A 25,101-nucleotide genomic window follows, 5' to 3' on the forward strand; every position below is an offset into this window, starting at 1 on the left:
AATTCCTGCATTTTTTTCAGTGGTGATCTCCTTTGTGTTTGGGATCGTACAGTCCTTTAACTTTCTAAGAACAGCTACTGATATACCACGTTTTTGGTTTAAGTCTAAAATTAGCTGCCAGTCTGCTATGTCAAAGCCAATAACTACTACAAAGCCTAATGCAGCCCATGTGGGTACAGAACTGTACTGTGACTTAGTACAAACCAAGTTACATATCTTAATGTTGGTTTTCTTTGAAAAACTGCATAATTGAAAGGCTTTCAAATTTAAAAGAAAGCAAAATTAAACTTAAGAGGCTGGCAATGAAAGAAAGCAAGATTTTCACGAAGAAGTATTGATTCTGGGATTTTGGTCTTGTTTTAATAAAATGGTCCACAGAATCAGCGAATGCAAACTTCTTTGGGCAGTACCCTAGCTGATTACGTGCCTTGTCTATTCGGAAAGTGTGAGTTACAGCGACGTTCCACACCTATAATGCAAAAAGAAACCCACCAGACAGAGAGATGAATCCATTAGAAACCTTGAACAAACATCTCTGATGTGACAGTAACAGGTTAGAATTTACAAGAAATAAACTCTCAAATTAAAATAACATTGGATCAAATTGTACAAGTTGGTCTTACAGGTGGAAGATCTTATCAACCCACAGCTTAAACAGGGACAGCAGGTTTTTTCGCTTGTGGACATCAAGAGCGAGTGCTCAGACATATCCTATCAGCATCACTTGCTGGAGCAGAGCTGCTATTAGGCAGTCACCCTATATCTATGTATCTAAGGTAGTTTTACGGCTCCACAATACTACCAAATCTGATGGCCTCACCTTCTTTAAAATACTATTATGTCTGTTTTATAGATGGGGAATTGAACTCATATTTTCAGAGATATTTAGGCACAAGCACATGAAGAAAGATATTGAGGGGGATTTTCAAATCTAAAGCATCTTGAGTTTGAAAATCCTACCAGGTGCCTAAATACTTTTAAAATCTGGCCCTGCCTGACACACCCAAGGTTACACAAGAGATGTGTAACACAGTGTGGGATTAAATCCATCTCTCCCATAGCCTAAATAAGTACTCTAACCATAAAGCTATAATTCCTTGAAACATTGCTTTTTCCATCTTCTGATTAGGTGTACAGTTAGGTGCTCCACTACTGAAAATGTTACTGATGCTATTTAGGCCCTAGCACAGGGGTGGGCAATCATTTTGGCTGGAGGGCCACTTAATGAGTTTTGGTGAACTGTTGAGGGCCACAAGGGTAGCCCTGTTCCTTGACAAGTGCCCCACCCCTGGTCGCCATCATGGGATGGAAAGTCCTGCCCCTAACCCCTGACCTTTACCACCAGAAGTCCCTTCCCTTGCCAGGGCCAGGGCTTTCCCCCGCATGAAGGCTGGAGTGAAGCACACTGCCCTGGAGGGACAGGGTAGGGCTTAGGCCCCATGAAAGCGCATCACAAGCAGTCACAGGCCAGGTGGTTACAATTAATTGATGGGCACCTGTCCATGGGCAAGATGAAATCACCTGGTGGGCTGAATCCAGCCCACAGGCCATATTTTGCCCACCACTGCCCTAGCAGATGTTGGTTGCCTTTAATGGGAGGAATGACATGGTAAGTAGCTTCTAATACTAGCTCTTCAGCCAAATCCTGCAATTTTAACCCCATAGTTAATATTTGGAGACTGGCTCAAAAAGGTAAAGGTAGTATAGCCTAGGTCCTCAATTTGGCTGTATCAGATCAGATTTTCCTCTTGCAGCAGCAAAGAGAATGATCTGTCTCAGAATTTTTTAACACCTAGTAAAAAATTCATTTAGCCATAGATTATTTCAATTTTTATGTTGCAAATTATTTTGAATATTCACTTACCACAACAGGCAAAAAATACTTACTAATTTGTGTTTTATAAGAATAACTTAGAATCACTTGTTTTGGGATGTGTTAATCAACCTAAAACCATATTTTCTTTCATATAACACACCTCCCTTACAAAAGCTGCACCATGTTTCTGAAAGGCCGAATGAAGAAAAATGATCTTTCCTTGAGACCCTCTGCCAGAGAGGAAGCAAAGTGTCCACAGCCAGCAGCTAGATACTAGCTTTACCTTAGCTTTCCCCTGGCAGAGGCTTAAGCAGCAGAAACTGCTGTTACTGTATTCCTCAATATAACGTGCACCCTAATTTCCAGCAACTGAATTTTTGGGGAAAAGATGTGGGTGCATATGAGAAAATATGGTAATACAAATGTGCATAATTAGGAATAAATGAATCATCTACATTTGATTTTTGTTTAGCTTCAAATTTTTCTAATCTCAGAACATGAGCCAAATTATATGAAGCGCTGACTGGGAACTTTATTTTTTGACTTTCATATATTAATTGTGCAGACTCACCAAAAATTGTGCCCAATATACAATGATACACTTCCTGTGACTTCTAACTGGTTGTTTTATGAAAATATATTTTACCTCATTTCTGGTCAGCAAAGGTGACACTTCGAGAAGTGGTCTCAGTGTGAAATGCAGATATTCAATTGTTGTGGCTGTGCAACAGAAAGTTACTATTTGAGATAACAATAGTAAATGACTAAATACTGTAATTTTAGGGTAACAGTCAGATAGTGCTGAAGAATACTTAGATTCTGAAGACCTGAGCAAAATCACTGAAGTTAGTCAGTCTCTTTAGTTGAGTAAGATAAAATAGGTTGGTTTTGGTCCTTTTTTGCTGCATAAGGTAAAGGCTTAATTGAGAATGTGTGTATGAAAAGGGTTTGCAGGCTTGGGCATTGATTTAATTAAGACTCAAGGACTTTAGAAAACCATAGTGATACTAAACCAATGTAGATGGGATTCTACCTTTGTCACCTATCCAAGACTCCTTAAATTTAGAGGGAACTTGGGTTACATAAGAATGCAGAATTCAGCATTAAAAAACCCCAAAACATAATTTTTAGAGTAGGTAATAAAGAAGGAGTTTTTTACCTGTAATCTTTTTATTCATAGTGTGAATGTTCAGAGAGCTTGAATAAGGGTTATATATCATTTCTGTCACACTGGGTGAGTCTACACATGCAATTAATGTGAAGCAATAAACTCTGGAGCAATAAACTTCTGGGTGCAGTGTCTATACATGTATCTGGGGCAGCAGCAATTTGAGCTGGGGTACAGCAGGCCAGGACTGGTAAGAGGCATGGGAACTGCATAAAATAAAACTGTATAGTCTTGCATTTCACAAAGGTGTTACACAGATTAATTCAGAAAAACTCAAAAGTACAGCTAAATAAAGCATAATATATCAATATATGGTACTCAGCCTACAGTGATGGAGATATAGTAGACAGAAAGTTATATAAAATATATTACCTGCTGCATAAACTAAGGAAGTAGGAATACGTATCCATGGTTGACTGTAGCCTAATTTTTCAAACTGAAAAGGATTTAAAAAATAGTGAGCAAATCGCTGAACTTCTGATATTATTTATAATAATTATTTTTTTCTTTAAAAGATTCTAAAGATAAGTGGCACGTATACAATATTATATTATTTTGAAATAACAGTGGGCATGTCTACACATTTCCCTACAGTGCCTTTGTTACTGTGCTGTCATTTAGTACTTCCTTTTAGAACTTTGGTACTAAATGATGGTGCAGTTAGAGCCCATACTGCTCTGTGTATGCAGTTATTTTCAGCTGCTACATCACTGTAGCACCGCAGTATGAAGGAGCATGTTCCTATGGAGATTTAACTGTGGCATCACGATTCTTGCCCGCGGACTCTACATTGGCATAGTGCATTGCTGCAGCAACACAGGGTCACATGTAGATGCACTCACTATGAATAGAAAAGAAGTCTTAATATTTGGGGCTTAATCCCACAATCCTAGTGCACTGATATCCCATTTTACAGTGCTATAGTTCTATGTTTTGGACCGAATCATTAAAAGTGAGATGTTTAATTGAAAAATTATTGATATTGCATAATGACAGGCTGAACCTATGTTCTTTATACATCCAAAATTTCTACTGGTATCAGTAGTCTGCCTAAGAATGTAGGGTTGATTACTAATTAGATAAGATAAATATAACATAGTAGTTTCTACTTATTGTATTAATTCCATTGTCCTGGCTTCAATGAGTTATTAAGTCCCAAATTTGGAAAGGGTCTCCTGCTCCCAAAAATTAGCATGTAAAAATTTCAATATGTACACCAAGGTTGGAGTTGTATATATGCAAATAATTATACAGATACAATTTTCTGGTTTGTGCATGTATAATTGAATTAATAATTTTCAAATGTGAGCATACAGTTTTTTCTAGATAAGTTGCATTTGAGATAAACATATGTATTTTACATACTAGTGGAGTTATCCATTCAAAAAGATTGACATTCTCGCCATCGTTTATGTAATATGCCTGACCGCTCTGTTAAAGAGGGAGAGAAAAGACATCTTAATAACATGATAGCATGGACTGACTTTTATATGCTCATTCCCTTTTTAAAAAAATCTTTAATGACTGTGAAAATAATATAGTAACATCAAAAACAAGTACATGTAAGAATATAAACATTAATGTTAGCTACATTTATGTTTCAATCAACTACTATGTTAATCAACTACTATGTTGTATGTAATTAAAGTGACTGACTTAATATTGCTTGTCTGATGTGGCTAACATTCTTCCCTTAAAACTTGCTTATATAAATTTTCCTCTCATAAAAATCACACAACAAATAGCATAGTGTATTCTGCTCTTCTTTACACTAATTAAACCCCAGTGAAGTCTGTGTGGCTGTGGACAGATTTTGGCAAACTGTGTATTTCCTCTTGGCAGCTTTTGGAAAAAACTCCCACTAATCTTCTTTGGTAATCTTTCCAATGTACTTTTCTTAGTTTAATTTTTTAGCTTATGAAAACAATTGTTTACAACTAGGAAAAGATCTACAAGAACATTTTAAATTGATGCACCTGTAATGAATGTGCTGAGCTGATAGTTTGCATGTACAAATACTGTACAGGAAACAGGCAGTACACCTACAGCTAAAGTTGTGTAACAATTTTCTGTATTAAATACATAGACCCTGACTCTGCAAGTTGATCTGTACAGATAGCAACACTAATATCACAGCTACTATTGCCAATGGATTTTCCCACCCTCAGTCCTAAATCTGGCTTTGTTTATAGAAGCAATGAGAAATGTACATATGTGCCCCAAGCTGCATACTGTGCCTTTACTCCTGATACAGAGATAATAAATACCCTCTCTTTGGAAGAGACTGTGGGGTGAATAATTTAATTAAAAATATGTATCTGATATGGCAACATAGCAAGGCGAAGAGCATTCACCAAAGGACTACTTTACAAACATTAAGAGGTAGCACCATATTCCTACTATAGCTATTTTAATTTTAAACCTGTATCAGACTAGACAGGGCATTGTTTTTCTCATTCTTGTTGTTCGGTTTGTTTTTTTACTTACGGCTATATAGTTCTTTTCAGAGGTGAGCGCTTCAGCAGCTAAAATATGAGCTTGTACAAGATTTTCTACATGAACCCAGTTCATTTGAGCAGTGGGCTCCCCAAACCTGAAGCGAAAAAAACCCCTTTCAATATTCCGCTGTGGAAACAAAAAAAACAGAGACTACTGCAAGAGAGATTTTTATATTAGGCAGCACGCCTTTTCCAATTGGTTTAGCATAATAAAATTAAATCTTGTTTCTAAACATGAATACTGACATAGTGTTAGAGAGATCTACCGTTATGCATTACAAAGTACTGATGATTAAGATGAAAAAATTGATTTAATGCAATACAATACATTTTAAATAAATCAACAGCTGAGAGTACCCAGCACTAGGACCTTTCTGCCCCTTATGTTAAAGTGGTTATTCAAACCCTTTTTTCCAAAATACAGTAGGGCTAGGATTTTCAGAATACCTACATACCATTTAACTTTTCAAAATACCTATCATTAAATACAAAGTTTAAGAAGCCCAAATATGACAGACAAAAATTAATTTCAGGTTGAATTAAATGTTTGGTTTGACCCAAGTCATATTTTATTTTTTTTAATCTTGTGAGAACAAACAACATTTAATTTTGGACATAGGTATTTCATATTCCTATTTGACACTAGGGCCTAATTTTTTTCTTTAGGTTTTGGACTTGTGTGGATGATCTGAAAGAAAGAAGCCAGTTTTATAGGATCTGGCATGTAAATATATAAATGGTCTAATATCAGCAAAATATTTTGAACATTTGCCACTCTCTTCATGTTCATATACAAGTGGCAGGTGCTTTGGTACCAGTTATGGCATGTCTAACAGGAACAGCAGGTCTGTCACTTGGTTTACTCTTTGCAATAAAAAGCCCAAAAGAGTTTGGTAAAATTGTGGGCTTTTTAGCTTTCATGAGCAGGTTTTATGAAGTGTTCCCGAGGACAGTCCAACTGAAATGGCTTAAATTCAAAATGGAAAATAGGTGGTGGCAGACCCGATGTTTTGGAAGCACTCAGGGCCCCTTTCTCATACTCCCCTTGCTACCTCCCTTACACTAGTGGCCAAGCTGGGTGTTTTGTGGGATAAGCCCAGCAGCCCTTCCAGGACACCCCCCTCCTGGCCTTGGCAGCAGACACAATACAGTGTGGCTGTAGTTATCACAGAGATATACTGTACATCACATGCCCTGAAAGAAGGAGCAGTAGGGAAAGTCAAGAAGTGCCTCAGTGGGGTGGGGACGGGGGCATGCAATGTACATAGGAAAGGCCGGCGGAATACGAGGGTGTCTGAGAGTGGGACAGAAGGAGGAGAGTATGGAGATCTGGGATTCACCAAGGGAGGAAGCATTTGAGGGTTCATGAAAGGAAAATGAAGCAGAGCTTGGGCACCATGAAGAAAGTGAAAGAGCTTGAGGGGAAGTGAAGGTGGGAGAGCCCGAGGGCTTGTGGGAATGAGGGCTTTTGAGGAACAGTAAGGAAGAGGGAACAAGGAGGTTTGAGAGGACAAGGAGTCTGTGTTGTGGAGAAGAGGAATAAGAGCAGGCTGGGGACAGAAAAGGAAGATGGTGAGGGGGTAGATGGGAAAGAACGAGGGGAAGACTGATGGAGTTTGGGGGAAAGAAGGGCAGAGAGGATTTTGTGAGAAAAAGGGTAACTCTTGAGTGCAAAATGAGAGGAAATGGAGGATAACTGGAAAGGAGTGAGAGGGCAGAAGAAAGGTCTGATATTCAGCGTGCTGGATGGGACTCAGGAACCCCAGGCTTTACTCTCCCCTGGGCCTCCTCACACAGCTTGCTTGCATCCGCCTTAAATCCCCACATGAAGAATCTGGACAAGCACTTCGTTTACCTGGGAGAGTTTTGTGGCCATAAATCCATGCCTGTCTGTGAACCATACAGATACGATGGTGAGAAAGGCTGAGTAAATATTAATACGAGTGCTTCATAGGCACCCGACTCAGGGAGAAATAGCGAGGCAGTCTTAGTTATACTGGGCTCAAGGAACGTGAGGTAGTTTTGATGCATTGTGTGTTCAGAGAATTAACGGGGAAAGGGCCGTCAAGCGTTTCTGGGAGATGTGAGGGGAAGGGGTACAGAGATATGGAAAGCAGGGACATGAAAATTAATGAGAAGAAGTGTTCCTCGAGAGGAAAAAATAAGGGAATATTGAAACAGAAAGGGTTAGCTTGTGTGGCTGGAGGTAGGAAGGAAGAGTGGGAGATTTGGAGAGTGTGAGGGGAATGATGAGGGGCTCTGAGGTGAGGGGTTTTGAGGCAGAAAAAAGTACAGGAGGGAAGACAAAGAAAACAATGGTGAGGACCAGAGGGGAGAAAATCTAGGAAAAAGAAAGATGAATATTGTTGCTGGGAAAGGGGAAATATGAGAGAAAATGGGGGAAGGAGAGAAAAGAGGGGACTGTCAAAGGGAAACGAGTGAAAAATACGATACTGATATGAAAAAGGATTGGAAAAGAGTCTTGGAGTAAGAGGGAAAATGTAGAAAAAGGATGGAGATAAAAAAGCCGATATTTTAAAAAGTACTGAACTGAAAAAACAGAGAAGCGGAAGAGCAAACCCCCCACCCCCAAAACAAACAACAACAAAATCAGGTTAAAAAAACAAGAGTAAACATACCTTAAGTTAAAAAAGCACAACGAAGAGCACAGTTCAAGAAACAGAAAACAGAAAGAGAAGAAAGAAAAAAATGAAACAACCATAGTAAGTTCATGCAGCTAACTGTATGCACATACATTTAAGCTGACACTGTTGCAATTAAATAAACATCCCAGCACCCCATCATTCATTTCATATATGTGGCATACACCAGATATACATGATAGGATGGTGTCACTGAAAAGTTTAGTATCAAGATTTTTAGGAAGAGTTACGCTACTCATAACTTTACATAATCACTTTATATGAATGCAACAAAACTTATTTGCCATGGTACTCCGTTTTTTATGCCACATTTTTACACGAACAATATTTCAGGACTATATTCACATTTTTATTGGAATGTTTAGTTGCGTCTTGTAACTTGTGACACCAAGTTCTTTAGTTACCTTGACCCAGTTGTATACAAGCAAATTACTCTTTCACACAGAAGGTAACATCTTTATATCAGGATTAATGCAATTTGGAAAGGCAGCTTTGCCCTTTTTTACCTGCCCCATGGAACAGACAGCTGATGTTCTTTCCCAAAGCTGTCGGTCAGACATCATGCCTGACTTTTCCATTTCAGCACAATTTTTCTTGTGTTTGTGAAAAATACAGATCAATCCTAGAGCTGGATGAAATTTTCTTTTGATCAATACTAAATCCACTAGAAAAAATGTAGCTATGACCTACTCACAAATTGGGCTGAATTTGGCTAATAGTTTGGGACGTAAAAAAGGGAAAAGGGATTTTGAAAATGTCAAAACATTTTCTTTGAAGATTTTTTTACCCTAATTATTTCAATTTGGAAACTCTGAAACGTTTAATTTTGAGATTTTCAAAACAAAACTTTCTTATTTTTAATTTCAAAATATTATTTGTCACTTAAAAATTGATCTACATTTTTTAAAAGAACACGGGTTTTTTAAAGGATTACATAACCTCAAATGAAACAAGAACACTTCATCTCATATCAAACAAAACATTTGGATTGACCTAAAATTAATGTTTGTTTCATCCAAAAAAACCCCCAACCCAATGTAAAAACAACCCCTATCTTTTATCTTTGTTTTGGTTTAGGCAAAAACTAGTTTATTTGACCAGGTCTAATCTATTCCTTATTCAAAGGGTTAGGTAACTTTAAATAGTCATGATGCCCTTAAAACAGCAGACTCAGGTGACTATGTGCACACTGTCTTCTAAACATTGTACTAAGCCAACAATTTAAAACAGAGCTAGTAAAAAATAGTAAACATGAGCACCTGGACTGCTTACCCTTTAGTAACCTATTGTACTAGAAAGTGTTTCAGGCTCCTTAGCCTGTTTCATTGGATAATGAAAGCTGTTAAAGGTTGATGATGGAAATAAGATATTTTCCTTGTATCGCGTTTCATTAATATTTTAACACTTTTGTGTATAAGTTGCAAAGTGAAGTCTGAAATACCATAGATACACCCAAATCTGTATAATTACAGTACAAATATTAAACTATATCAAATCAACATACGTAATGTTTGCTGGTGATAGAGAATGACTTAAAGTCTCTCTTTATATTTACTGAACATTTTTTAAAGATAATTTCCTCCCTTAAATAAGCCATGTTCTACATTATAAGGTTTTGAAAAGTTAAAAGCTGTTACCTCTGTAACACAGATGATTACTAATTCTATTATGTACAGAATGGAATATTTTTTAATCAAATAAAATAAAATGCATACTGCTATTCGTGGCAGGTGTCTTTGCTCTTGGGGCCCATAGATGCCTGGTGGGCGAAGAACACATGTACGAAGTTTATCTCCTCCTATAAGATATGATAAAATGTGATTCTCAAAGGGATTCCATATTATTACATTATAGACGCTTTTGACTGGTCATGTGAGAGTTCACTGCTGTAGCCTCTTCATTTACAGATATTATTTTAAAATTAATTACTTTTCCATTAAAAAATTAATCAGTACCCATAAAAGGTGCTAGCTTAATAGCTCTCTTTCTCCAAAGAACAACCAAAGCAATGGATAGTAGCAATACAAAATTCACCAGACTACCCTGCCAATATGCTTCAAACTTTAATTTAGAAGGACTCACTCTAGTTATTTAAAATCTTTTATCCATCCAAGCCTTCATTTCTGTGTTGAGACGATCTATGCATGTGCCAACAGTGATTGTAGATTTTGTGATATTACCAAGTATCAGTAGGACCACTAAACAAAGTTTACATCAACCGCTTAGCAGCTGTCAGAAATTGATGGTTTTCAGTCATTAGGCATATAAAACAGATTTGAACCACTGAAATTAAAAGTCTCCAATACACATCTGGTTCCCATGGCAATGGATAGAAAACTGGATAATGTTGAACGGGAGGTTGAGGCTTACTGTTAGCTGAACGTCCTACCTTGGCAAAGTACATCTGTTATCTAGTTTATGATCAGTTAAAAATTAAATTCTTAATACCTTGTCTCTAGTTTTCGATAAAATACAGTACCCACCAGTCCTGATACAATGTTGAATTACAAGTTGATCTTTGAGATGGTGACTGATTAAATGCTGATCAAATAATTTCATTTTTTTTAAATAGCTACCTTATATGGGTGACCCATATAAGTTATTGGGTTTTTGCTTGTAGCCATGTTGGTCTAAGGACATAGGCAGGCAAGGTTTTTTGAGCAGATGTGATATCTTTTATTAGACCAACTGAGTAGTTGGAAAAAAGTTCTTAGCAAGCTTTTGGTTGCAGTCACTCTTCGTCAGGCATAGCGAGTCTGCTGTACTGAGACTCCATGAAATGAGAGGAGCTAAAAGTGTGGCAGGGTGTTAGTGAGAGTGTAAATAGGTAGAAATTAATTTACACTCTCTATTTACCTTTCCAGTTTCTACCTATTTACACTCTCACTGACACCCTGGCACACTTTTAGCTTCTGTCATTTCTTGGAGTCTCAGTATAGGAGAGACTCGCTATGCCTGAAGAAGGGTGACTGAGCCCAAAAGCTTGCAAGAACTTTTTCCAACTACTCAGTTGGTCTAATGAAAGATATCACATCTACTGAAAGAACCTTGCTTACCATGTATAATTTACCATATTTACCCAAACTCAAGATAATGATGAATTTAAAATGATCACCCAATAATTAGATTCTAGACATGGAAAATGTAAACATTTGTTATAATTTTCTGTCTAGAATCTAATTATTGGAGGGCCATCTTATGTTTATCCCCTCCCCCACCCCCCGCCACTGCGGCAGTGCAACCGGTGGCAGGGGGGCAGGTGGTAAGGGAGCCAAGTAGCCTGCCACCTGCTCCTAGCTGTGTGCCCCCTGCCCCCTGTCATCCTCCACCATTTGCCTCCCCACCCTCATGCTACCCGCACACACTGGCAACTGCCCCCCACTGACATCTGCCTTCCCTACTTGTCCCTCCTCATGCCTGTACCCCATGGCACCTACCTCCCATGATGCCTGCGGCCCTTGGTACCTATCCCCCATACCACTTGCCTCCCCACCATCCTCAGCCACTGCTGCCTTTCCTTCCAGTATAAGGGGCTTTTATTCCCATGCTGAATGGTGCAAAATACCTTGCTTTGGATTCAAATACATACAGTGTTTCTTATAGGAATATGGAGCTATAAGCTAATCCTAATAATGCAATATTCTTGTTATAAAGAGCTGTGGGAAAAAGTTGGAAAAAAAAAGACAAAACCTACAACATAATTTAATTTGTAAGAAAATAATCCTCCTGGCATGAAATTCACATTCCTGACATGATATTAGCCACTTCGCAGTACTTTGCAAGTATCAAGTGAAGAAAGTCTTTCCTGTAAATTGTCCACAGCTAAATTTAACACAGTAGCAACTGGTCACACAGTATCATGTTGCACTTTACGTTAATTTGTATTGCACTAGCAGTTATAGTATCTCACAGGTGAACTTAAGTATTCAAGTGTATAATTGACTCTGGCAACATGGAAAACTCTGGGAAGCACTAATAAATAATTCTAGGCTAATGTAATATTAGCCTTTTACAAAGTCTAGTATATATATCTTTAAGGAACTAATGATTTAATCAGGATTCATATTTACTTATACTGTACACTACCTTCAAGACAAGTCACTTAAATAAGATTTGGTATTTTTTAATTCTTTTATTCCTTAGAAGTAAAAAAAGGAACACAGCGCTAGTACATCAAAAGTTTTTGTGAGTGTGAGGAAAGCTGTAAATATTCTTATATTTTTTGTGGAGAAAGTTTTAATTTCTAGGAATCATTCTGTTTTTCTAAAAATCTGTGAAGTATCTTGAGGAATGAACACACAAGCCCAAAATGTTAATTAGATACAATATCAGGAAGAGGAATATATCTTACTGTGTTTTTAATGGATAAAGTTGTGACATTAAGAAATAGAGTACCTGAGAGTAGACTTGCATTAGCTGCTAGTACCATTTGGTCTGCAATTGATTTGGTCTTGGAATAATGGTCAATATGCTGGACAGAGAGAGAACAATTATGATTTTTAAAATTTAATTACACCAGCACAATCTGTAAATGACAAAATGAACAAGTACCTTTGTCTGATTTGTTCCTTGCTATCAACAAATATTTTCTCAAAATTTAGAAGTTGTAAGATAATTGTTTAGAGTAAAATGTCAAAAATTATTTTTTATGGGAAGTTAGCATTTTTGTCTGTATAAATTTGGATTTCCAGTTACTGATTGTAGCCCATTTGCAGACTTTTTTTAGACTTTTAACAATATACAAATATTTCTTAACGGCGATTTAGAATATAATTGATTACATTTTATTTTTTTAATTTATTCTAGGATAAAAGAAAAGACACAGAAGCAAAATATTGAAGAGTGAATGATTTGGTATGAATTTAGGTGACTGCTTTTCCTGCAGTGCAAATTTAGTTTAATACAGATATGTTTTTTCCAGTTATTTAGAAACATGTTATTAAAAATATTTTTGTCTGAAATTTTATGGTAGCTAGATATTTCAGTATATATAGTAAAGTATTTCAGTACTGTATTTTAGTATATATAATAAAGTACTGTCATTAAAAGAGGAAGATGGGAAAACTGGAAAAAAAATCACATGAATTGATAATGAGCACATTCTTCTTAGAGGCAACAATTTCACATCAAATGAGTAGGAGTTCAATATCAGTATGATGTTTAAATAGAAATTGTCTTTGACAAGAGTCAAGGCACACAAGAGGTGTTTAAGTAATGATGAATATACATGCTCATTTGGGTCCCAGTCTACAAGTGGTTCTTTATATGCAGGTAGAACTGAATTGCATAAACTCTCATTGGACTCTGCATAAGCATAAAAGCCTACACAGAATTTATTTTTTAGATCAGGGCCTTGACAGTCAGCAAATTAATATAAACAAACAATTACAGTACTTAAAATAAGGATGCACTATGGTTTGAAGTAGTGCCTATAAAACTATAAAAAAAAGTTTACTTTTGTTTCCATTTTTTTCCAGCAGCAATAAAGTAAATCAATAAAAAAGAATAGAAAATTAATGCAGACAAAAATACCTTTTCTAGTGGGAAATATGGCACAGTTTCCTCATCACCTTCTTCAATGTGATTCCCTCCAAACACCACATTTATTGTACTAGTATATACCAATCTCGGGATGTTTCTTTGTTTGCAAACTGCAGCGACATGCAAAGTAAATGAATTTAATTACAACTGGAAGAATGTAGAAATAAGCAGTTTCTATAAGCTGTGAGCTTTTTCTCAAGCAAATGGCACATATTAAAAACAATTCTTCCATTTTAGGATTCTTTTTGACTTACTGATCATGTTTTTCATGTTAAATACACCTTGCATTCCAAATAATCCCAAAACATGTTATAATCTTGCACTGTATTCTTACCAGGTACCTAAGCCTGTTACTGAATGTTAGTTTTGTGGAGGGCTGGAATTAGTCTGTAAAGCCAGTGCTAAGGGAGGAACAGCAGAACTCCTCTAAGGACTGCCCATGTATATTAGGGCTCTGCAAAGCTTCAGCCTCTGATTCAATTCAGTGGAGATTTGGCCCGGTGCAGTAGCCAAATCTTTGAATCCAAATAGAATCAGAGGACCTTTTAATCTCTCCAAATTGAATCGGAACCCACTGAATCGATTCGGAAAGATTTGGGCATTGAGACAGCTTTAAACCTTTTTTTCTACATACCTCTAGGTAGCATGGGCTCATGAGTGCTGTGATGCTGGGGCACATGGAGTGTCCCACAGAAGCATGGGGGGCTCCTGGGTTGCCATGCCTCCTGGGTTGCCAAGCCGGTGGGTACGGGGGAACCCCCTGCATGCTCCCCAGTGGACCCAGAAGTGGACTGAAAGTGGTTCTTGTCCACTTCCAGGTCTGCTGCTGAGCACACTGGGGGAGCCTCCCATGCTTCTGTGGGTCTCTTTGCGGTCAAATGCCGAGCTGGGGTGGGGGTGGGGTCACCAGCGCACTCCCCAGCAGCGGACCAGAAGTACTTCCAGTCCACTTCTGGGTTTCCCGCTGAGCATGTTGAGGGTCCCCCACATATTGCTGTGGGATGCTCCATGCACCCCAGCATCACAGTGATCACGAGCCACACCTGTTACCTCAAGATATGTAGAAAAAACTTGTAAAGCTGTGTCTCTGTGTCTGACTCACTGATTCACCAAATCAGCATTGAATCTTCAGATTTGGATTCAGCTGAATTGAATCAGGGACAGTGATCCAGTTCAACAAATCAAATCACTGTCCCTGATTCGGGCTGAATCCGAATTGAATAGGGACTGCTTCACACACCCCTAATGTATATTCACAAGTTAGTAGGGTTATAGTAGGTAGAAAGGCAGGGTAGAGCTGCACCTTTATAGACTGACTAAATCAGAAATGTATGGCATTAAACTTTCATAAGCAGAGGGCTTACTTCACCAAATACTGTGACAGGATTGTAGGAAGCAGAGCTGCTAAATAGAAAGCAGTGATTAAACTACACAGGATATGGAAGCGGGGAGGAAGAAAAGGAAGGCAATGCTAAGAAGGTAGAGCAACTGTCAAAACCATAGCCATGAAAATATTTAATTTCTTAAATGGAGGCAGATTCTGACATAGGTTAAACATGTTTATGAGATGCTCTAGCCAGGCAGCAACCAAGGTATAGGGTCTGTTACTCCTTGTTTCTGGCCTTCCTGTGACTCTGTGAAGACACGACCTTCCTAAAGGGATGCTAAGAGATGTTCAGAGGCAGGTCTCACAGATCAAGGCACATGATAGATGTGTCTTTGCTCAGCATGTGGCCTCGAAGACCTTCCATCACTCAGTTTGTGGAAACTTCTCAACATGGAGGAGAAAGAAGCCAAACTCAACAGCAACATATATTTCTGAGGGAACCTTGTCTTCCTTCACTCCATTTGCTTTTAACAGGGATGATCTTCAGGGAGTAGAGCTAGCTGTATACAGGGCCTGAAGGAGGCAGAACAAGAGTACAAGCCAATTCGGTTTTGCAGGGTAAATGTCATTATATTTGAAAGGGAAAAAAGAAGAGTGGGACCTCAGGCATAATGTATACAATGCTGTTTGAAAAGCCATAGCTGTGAATGAGTGACTCAGAATATAATTTATTGTTTCCTGAGCTTGCTGCTGAAATATTACAATTTATGAAAGACAAAAGTGAATTTGATTGCATGAGGGTTTGGGAGGCACAAAGGAAAAGAAAAGGGATATTTTTTTTCCTTTTCCCTGCTGCTGTCTTAAAAGGATAAAGAGATAATAATAATAATCCTTGTGTTCATAGACCACTTTCTATATGTTATAATTGTTATATACTTTAAGGATTTTTATGTGCTATAGGAAGGTATTATTACACTAATTTAATTTATAAGGAAAAGAACTGAGTTTAATATGATGGTTCTGTTGTGGACCGATGCTGATGACTTTGTGAAGGCTGTTCAGGGATGTCATAGGGTGCTACTGGTGCAGGGATAGGGGCTCTATTAGAATATGCACCTTTACATGTAGGAGAAGGTGAAGGAGACAGCAGCACAGAGACACCTTAAGGTCAAGTGCCTTTGTTTCCTCCTACTTGGCTCTGCAGAACTCTCCAGCATCCAACCCAGCTGCCCAGGCTACATGCTGTGAGAAAATTCCACATGTGGGAGAGCGAGGCATAATATCTAGGGGTCCTGATTCCTAATCCTATGCAAAAAAAAAAAGTGGAGAGGGTCATTTTCTATATAAAAATATATACCAAAACTAGTTTAAAGAATGCCTTGCATTTGAAAGCTTGTCTAACTTCATCCTAGACAAGCAGTTGGTCTAAGACAAGCAGTTGGTCTAATAAAATATATCTCCCCCTAAAATCTTTCCCTCTTACCAAATAGAATGTTACCTTGTTGTACCAATACACAAATACAGGTTCAGATACATACCATCAATGATGAATTTTGTTCCACCAATATTTATGGATTCAATCTGTTTTCTTTGTAGCTATAAAAATATAAATATTGCACAGTATCTGAATCATGTCATACTTTACATTCACTAGATGACTGTTGTAAATGTCAAAAACTAAATAACAACATCCAACCCACTGTTTGCTCTCCCCTCCTGCTCCCCACACATCCCTTGTTCTGTTTGCTCTCTGAGATTTCACAAAGTAAGGCTGTTTTTTTGCAAAATACACTCTTATTTTTATTATCATTATAAGAGCTGATGAATATGAAGAAAAATGAGTGGCGGTGTTTTTGATAACAGATCCTTGGTAACTTTATATATTTTTAATGTGCATGTCTTAGTAGAGTCCAGAGGAATTCAGTGCTTTTTTTTTGTTTTTTGCAGATCAGTCACAAAAATAATTTGACAATCTAGCTGTGATAATTACCATTATTTTAACTGATGTGCTTTATTTCATTAAGGAGTTATTTCTTTTAAATATTTTAACATTTAATTTTTAACAGCTATCTACCACAAAAAGTGATGTTAATTTTGACCACAGTTTACCAGCTAATTGTGGAAAATTTTAAATGAAACAGTTGTTGTAGTAATTTAATACAGGCTTCAGTTCGATGAAAAAAATCATAGCGAGAGTACTTGTGTATATATATAAACGGGGGCATGCATAGTTTCAGGGGAAGTTTCAGGGATTGTGGAGTAAGACTCAAATATAGTTATAATATGTGCTGTACTGAGGTGTTATAGCAGTATATAGTAGTATAGCAGGTAAGGTGTCTCACTGCAGCTCCAGAGGCGTGACTTCAGGGCCAGCTCTGAATGCATGGCAAAAGCTATCCTCAGTCCACTCAGCTGTAAATCAGGAGCTGGTCATTTGGGCTAGAAAGTCACAGATGACCAGATGTGAAGTTACCAACATTGCTCCCTTGTGTGCTTTTGGCTATAGAAACTGGCATACCTTTACCATGCTACCCCAATAGGTCTGAATAGACCTTTAACTTTGATCTACTCTGTGGGACCAGGATTTAGATGAATAGGATTCTCGTGTGTTATCTGTAGGCTTAAATTCATCACACTTTCACTAAAGGGAGAAACTGAGGAAGAAGGAGGTGAAGTGACTTGTCCAAAGTCATGCACTGAATAAACAGGTGGCAGAACTAGGAACTCAACCATATTTTCCTGTCTCTCAATCCTGTTTTCTAATCACTATACAGCTCTATATCCACCCTTCCTAGTTAAAGATCTTCTGGAGCCTGTGATTGGAGACTCTGATAATGAAATCACTTTCCCATCACCAGTAATACAGTATTACATGCACAGATTCAGTATAATAAATTTTTTGGCACAGCAATTCACTGAGATGATTTGAGAATTTAATTGCATAGTATTAGTATAAGTAAGGTTTCAGTATATCTGAGTTTACTGCTCACTAATCTTCCTTTTCTGGGAATTTGTTGAGAAGACTGTGGCAAGACAACTCTATAGCCAACTGGAATCCTTAGATTTCTTTGACCTTTTTCAATCATTTGCATACTTATGTATGGCATTGGTCTTGCAGTTTGATGACCTACAAGTGTTGGAACAAGGTCAGATGTGCTGATGATACATTTAGATTTGAGAACAACCTTTAATATTGTTTAGCAGCAAGTGTTGTTAACTCACCTTCAGACCTTAGTTGGAAGGATGGTATTCTCGAGTGGGTTCATTCCTACCTCTCTGGAAGGTTGCAAAGGGAAGTATTAGACAATTGCGGTCCCAATGGACCATTTATGTAGGGATCTGCAAGGTTCAGCTTTGCTACAGTTTCTTTTCAATGTCTGGGAGAATGCAAAACAAGTTTAAGATACACTGTCACCCATATGTAGATGACACCCTGCTTTCTGGCTTTTTTCCTCAGAACTGGACTTGGATTTCCTAGTATGTGGCTGATGTCAGGACATGGGTGAGATAAGCAAGTGAAATTCAGTCTCAAGAGCACGAAAAGGGGTGGGTTATGAGCAGAAGACTGACATACCTGATGAGACGGACTTAAGAAAATAGCCTGGTTACTGAGAGGCTTGTACACTGGGATAAGAGTTTACCTCTGTTTAATGACCCCTTTTGATTTTCATGGTCTGAAACATTACCTTCATTTTAAAGTGTGTGTGTGTTTCTTATTTTAAACCAAAAGTATAAAGAAAAAAAAACAAGAACAGAAATTCTTTTCATTATGGTTCTCAGAATATCTAAAAAGAAATCTAACATATCATGTTCTGACAACTAGACTCAGGTCATAGCTTAATCTTACGAGAATTCATGTAGAAGAACATAAGAAAGTTATACTCACTTGCTCTAGTCCTGACATTCCATAGGATGCTATGTGAAACACACAGTCAGCCCCCTCACAAGCTGCAAACAGGGCATCATAATTTCTCACATCTGCCTGTAAAATACATGAAAAGATATTTTATAGTTGGTTTCAAAACTGTAGTTTAGAATTTGCTGTTTGGTGATAATTGCACAGAGTATTTATGAACTTAGTTATGCATAACCTTGTGGAGGCCAAGGGATGAAAATCACACCCCTTGTAAAAAGCTTTCTTTCAAGGGACTTAAAAAACATTGACTTCCTTAAAGCCTCAGGATACTGCTGTAAAATAGGAAAGTAGTATCATAATCATTTGACCAGGGAACAGGCAGGTGAAGTGACTTGTTCAAAGTTGCAAGAAGAAATGTTTAGAGTTAGGAGTGGACTGCAGGAACCCTTGGTTCTAACCACCAGATACTTAATTTCTTCCCTCTGTTTAGCTCAGACACTTTTTATACAGTCTGACTGACAAAAATGCTATAAAAATGATGGGAGAACCTTACTTTTATAAGATCCTGTACATTATATATGATTGGGTAGATTCTATGAAAATTGTGTTGCTGAGATAGATTAACTTAATTTCAAACAGCTTAATTTAATTTTATTGTTGTGAAAACACATTTTTGATAGTACCTGAATAAATGCTGCTCCATTAGGAACTTCCGAAGGAGGTTTTTGTATATCATACAGGATAACTGAGGCTCCTGATTTGGCAAGAGCACAACCCAGACTGTATCCAAAGTAGCCTCCGCCTCCTGTCACTACTGCCTTCATGCTTCTTTTACTTAAAGCTCCAGCATGTCCATTCAGATTATAAGTAGATGTTTGGCGCCAGGGGGGTATTACCCCATTAGATATATATTTCGTGTCATGCCTACAAAATGAGAGACCATTTTCTATCACCAGACACACAACACAATTTCTTTCCCATGCTGAAAATTGCTCCATAGTGCTCTGGGGTCCAGATAATTCCATTAAGTTTCATATTAAAAAGCTCCATTCAGGGCTGCAAAGTTTTCCTTTGACCTGTTCAAAAGATAAATCACAATATTAGCTTCAGATTTCCAAACAAGACTAAAAAGGCTCACTTCTTAGGGGTTTTGATTTTTGAATTTGTTTTTGTTCTATGTTTCTCTTAAACTTAAAAAATGTTCATGTTTGGTAAACAGTACATGCTGTCATTGTATTTGAGAAATTAAAGTTTTTGGTGTACATTTTCTTTATTAAAGATAGCAACCTCAATACACCTAAATATCTTTGCCTATATTGGACTTGTCATTTCTAGATAGTAACCTGCAGCATGAGAGGGAAAAATACATTTTTATAAAGAACATAAAAAATGTCCACATTTCATGGGTGCACTGATGTGTTCTGCATGCTAGCTTAAAATAGAATACTACTTCGTAGCAAAATTTATTATGACATAAATTAATTGTTTGGTTTCCTGATGGCTTCAGTTTAGTTCTTGGTGTTGTTATATGTCTGCTTTTGAAGCTCAAATAGCCTGTCACCCAAGGATTTGGGAATCCTGAACTGCCAGGGCCATACTTGAAGAAACAAAAATGTTTAATTTCTACAAAATGTAAAGAAGACGACAGAACTTTGCCTAAAACAATTAGTAATACCTACCTAATCTTTCTGACATACACTCAGAACAATTTGAAAAAAAGAGTTTGGTTTTGCCCCACGTTACAAACAACAAAAAAAGAAAAATCAGCAGCTGAATAAACACTGAAAATGTGTTCATGCTTTAAACGTTGGTGGTGGCTGGGACTGAAATATTATGAGGAAGCTTGCACTGCTGCTTCCTACTAAAAGACCATATTTTAGATCAGTGGTTTTCAACTTCTTTGATTCCACAAAGCGCTGTGTGATATCACAGTAGCTTGGAGAACTGGAAGAGGTACAACTGCAACCTAAACTGGTCTAGCCAGATTGGAAGTGGTATAATGTAACTGCGTTAGTGCAGTGTTTAAGGTAGGCTAACTGATTTGGGTACAGCACTGTGGGAACATGGTTCCAGTGTTTCTGTGCATAGGATGGCCTGCACAGAACTGGCTCAGCTACCCGCCTGGCACTACATATGGTGACACTGGTGTCATGAAGAGGTATTCCACGCAGCTTTGCTTGTACTACTGCTAGACCCAGAAGCAATGCAAACATGTACATTAATTAGCCTACCTACAAATTTGGCACTAACTTTGCTTCTGGTTCAAGACAGAGCATCTGATGCAGCATAGCAGCTCACTATGATGCTGCCTGGCACTGTGGCAGTGTTTTGGGGGAAGGGCATGCCAACCTCACTAACCGCTTCCTTTTATTTGCCCTTGTGGCCCACCACTAGAAGGTTCTGATGTCCACTGGTAGGTTGTGGGCTGTTGTAGATAACGCAAGACAAATTTGTCGGTCTGTTGCTTCTCAGGGCAATGAAAAATATTACTGCAGAGAGAGGGAGTGAAAAATATACCAATATATTGATTAAGAAAGTAAAATAATAAATCATTCTGATGAAATGATTGTATTTTCTGTTCTATAAGTAAATGGTATTGAGTAGCTGATGTCTGTACATGTTTAAAACATCAAACCACTATATGGATTCTAAGCAGTTATCATTATTATGGTGATTATTATTGAGGCGATCCATTTAATTTCACTCTATATTTATAGAACATTAATAATTTATATTATTTAGAAGCTGGTAAGGAATCCCACTTACAGATAAGTCATAAAAAGGATGCTACAATTAAAATTGTATGATCTCCATTAAAATGTTAGAAACTTCTGTTGTCCTTGCTGTCTGAGGATTTTAATGTATTGCATAAGGATTAATTTAAAAATCCTCATAACTTTACAGATAGGGATGTTACTGCTTTCTATATCAGAAGAAGCAGAGGCAGACAGATGAAGTCATGTTATAAGGTCACAGTGAATGGAAGAGGAGGGAGTAAATTTCAGAACTTCTCATCAGCAATCCTAGGTCCTAATTATTAGAAAACACTCACTTTCCATATATCATGTGTCATTTTTCTTAGAATCTGAGTTCTGAAATGTTCACAGGTGAGGCATATTGCCATAGAAGCAAAGTTTAGACTGATCTAAGGGTATATTTCTAGCAATAGGAGAGTTAAGCTGAGCAACATTACTAAGGTGAAAAGCAAAAAAGAGTTTTAAATAAAGCCTATTCGTTGTAGAACAGATTTACTAGGGAAGTTATGACAGCTTTATTGCTAAATCATTTAAATAAGGACTGGGTTGCGGTACTTAAGAATGTATTACACAGAATGATCCTGCATTGCCAGGGGTGATGAACTGGAGAAGAGAGCCCTACATTTCCAATTCTAATTTCTATAATTTACTTTCTAAGTAATCAAAAATAGTAGAGAAGCAAAGTTAACCAGAAACATTACATCGGCACATTAAAGCATTCGGACTGGATGCCTCTGAGGTCTAATTTCATCTGCCTTGTAGAATGTTACAGTTTAAAAGGCGAGTGTCGCTGGCAGTTGATGCAGTTACCTGGAATTCTGGGCCGGCTGCCTGGAGGACTGAAAACTTAAATGAATACACCGCCACTCATTCGTTATCCACCAGGGTTTTATAAATAACTGTCTTTGGTCAATCTCTCTTGCTATTCAGTGTAACGGTAACAACTGATTACAATTCAGGGAGAAACACAGTTGTACACCCCTAGGACCTCTCACTAGGATATTTGCAGTACTTTTATATTTAAGAAATGGATGCAGAAAACTTTTACATTTTGTGTTTGCGGATTTCGCATCTGGAAAATGCTAAAATGAAAAGAGTACTGAGATATTAGAAGAAGATAGGGAAAAAAAAGACCAGACAAGACAAAACAATCCTTAGTCCTGTCCATCACCAGGGAAGGGCCACTAAACAACCTCTGTTTACCGGTTGTCCGGCTCTTCAGCATCGTCTACTGACTCGAGTCACTTTTGTGCCTCCCGGGGGATGGCCTGGCACGCTGGCCCTGACACTTTGCTGGGCCAGTTATCCTCGTCCAGGACGTGTGGTCTCTGACCTCAGGGCTGCAGCTTGGTTCCCCCGGTTTAAAAAACGCAAGTTGCCTGGGTGCGAAGAGCTGCTCCAAACACCCCTTTCTTTTCCCAACCCCACGGACTTAAATGTATCCTGCGGGATCTTTCTCTCGCTCCAGGGAAGTGACCATCAGCTCCCGAGGGCATCCACCCACCCCGGGCAAGGATAACTGATGCCCACTCTCAGGCACAGGACCTAGTGCCTTCCCGCCCCTCTTCCCCTCTTCCCCTCCTCCCGAGCATTTTGGCTGTCTGTTTTGCAAGGACAAATAAACCCCGGCTATTTTTGCAAACAGCAGGTGATACAGGAACAAAACAACCCCCCAGAAGTTAGAAAGTATCTGAGCGCAACCGGGCACCATCAGGCCTTGGGGAGCGGCCGAGCAGCAGGGGCGATTACCCTGGGCAGGCTCCGAGGTGTGGGGGTCCCGGCTGCTCCTGGCCCCCTGCGGGGATGCTCCGCTCTCTTCTCTGGATGTTGACTGGCACAAAGCGTCCCCAGCAACGCATCGTCCCCAGACCAGCTCAGATCTTCGGGGTCTCCGCACGGCCCATGGCCCGGGGAGCGTCCGCCCGGGGCCGGCGAGCAAGGGACCGCGCGCACCGTGTGGCCGCTCCGCTTACCTACTTACCTGCCGCCGCCGTATTGACGTCAGTGGCGGAGCACTGCATTTCTGCTCTCGGCTTCCGAAGAGAGAGGCGCTCGCCCCCCGCTCCCGGGACAGGGAGGCGAGGCGCCCGCAGAACGACTGCATTTGAGGCACCTGGGACTAGGATTATAGGACTGGTGTTTTTGTTTTGTTTTTTAATACCGCAATCATTTTCACAAGGGACTTCTACCGTAGTGTCTGCAACAGAACTACACAGAGCTGTGCCCCACTCTGGAGAAGCGATCTTTGGAAAGCCCCCCCCCCAAGTGATTGCCATGTGGTTATCACTACAAACGGCCCGAAAAACCGCGCAAAATATTTCTGAAACACAGCAACTACAACCCGTAATTTCAGGAGCAACAGAAAATAAGCAGAGAAATAGGCACTTAAAAGATATTCAGTGCCAGTGAGTTTGTTATGCATCCATTTAAAATAATACATATGTAAACGAAAGTCTAATCGGTGAATTTCCAGTGCTTTGTAAAGACAATGAGCAATCCGTGCAGAACTCCTTCCCATAAAACAAAAAGCAAGGTCTTTTGAGATTGATTTTCAGTTCATAGCATGTTGTGTAAATGTATTCTCACCTTTAGTATCATCACCCTGGCAGCACTGCACTTATTTTTTTATGGTAAAGTTTTAATAATTTTCAAAATGTAGCTATGATGTACTTTGGGTGCCAGTACTCCTACTGATAGTAAATCGTGAGCAAAGGGTTCAACTCAGTAAAGAGTATCAGTGTACAACAATTAGGCAATTGCTCATCTAAATTGGAAGCTAAAACCAACCCTCTCTTTTTAAATAGTGTATATTGATTAAAAAGAAATGGAAATTAACTGAGACTATTGTTATGTTGCTAAACTTCTGTATGTAGAAATGTGTTGTGCTTGCAAAATGCTAAAAGTGAAGATTGGGCATTTCACCTGGCAGTTCTCTAGTTTCCAACCTTTTGTAATAACTGGATTAATAACTATAACAGTAACACATTAACATAAAACAATAACCATTGCATAAACCACATCTGTTCGCAAAGGGGGATTAACATCTCTAAAGTTATATTGCATAATTTTCTGCTCCTGTATTTCTTAAGAGACAGAACAAGTTTGCCTGTGTTATCTGAGGTAGCATTGTTTTTTAAGTGGCTGTTGCACACTTTGTTATGGGACTATTTTTATTAATAACTAATGATATATAATATAGTTTTGTTGTTATTTCAGCAAAGCAGTTAGTTGTCCTGAGGAGGCAATGTGAATTAGAAAGCATGCTGAAAAACCTGTTAATTTTTGTTCCTCCTAAAGCCCTGAGAGAAAAGAAAAAAAGGTATTTGCTTGATGGATGAAACCAAGTGACGGGGCTCTCCTAGTGACCCATATTGTTAACAGGTGTTAGAACTGCTGCTGAATCATCATGACAGGTTCAGGTCCAGTGGTAGAAATTACTTTCTGGTGAGTGACATCCTAGAGGCAGTTAAGCTTGT

General features: G+C 38.5%; 1 protein-coding gene across 1 annotated transcript; it reads right to left on the reverse strand.

The window, feature by feature from the left end:
• On the reverse strand, window positions 1-23,580 carry LOC109314858 (putative short-chain dehydrogenase/reductase family 42E member 2). Its single transcript, XM_019542214.1, has 12 exons — window positions 23,375-23,580; window positions 19,553-19,945; window positions 18,900-18,995; window positions 16,552-16,609; window positions 13,678-13,796; window positions 12,541-12,616; window positions 9,861-9,943; window positions 5,472-5,609; window positions 4,350-4,415; window positions 3,357-3,420; window positions 2,463-2,536; window positions 1-469 (listed from the first exon to the last, which is right to left on the reverse strand). The coding sequence occupies exons 2-12, from the start codon at window positions 19,892-19,894 to the stop codon at window positions 218-220; spliced, it is 1,368 nt and encodes a 455-aa protein (XP_019397759.1). The 5' UTR covers window positions 19,895-19,945; window positions 23,375-23,580; the 3' UTR covers window positions 1-217.
• Between the last annotated feature and the right edge of the window lie 1,521 nt (window positions 23,581-25,101).

The sequence above is a fragment of the Crocodylus porosus genome, unplaced genomic scaffold, assembly GCF_001723895.1.
Source record: "Crocodylus porosus isolate Cpor-Errol unplaced genomic scaffold, CroPor_comp1, whole genome shotgun sequence".
Lineage (NCBI taxonomy): Eukaryota > Metazoa > Chordata > Crocodylia > Crocodylidae > Crocodylus > Crocodylus porosus.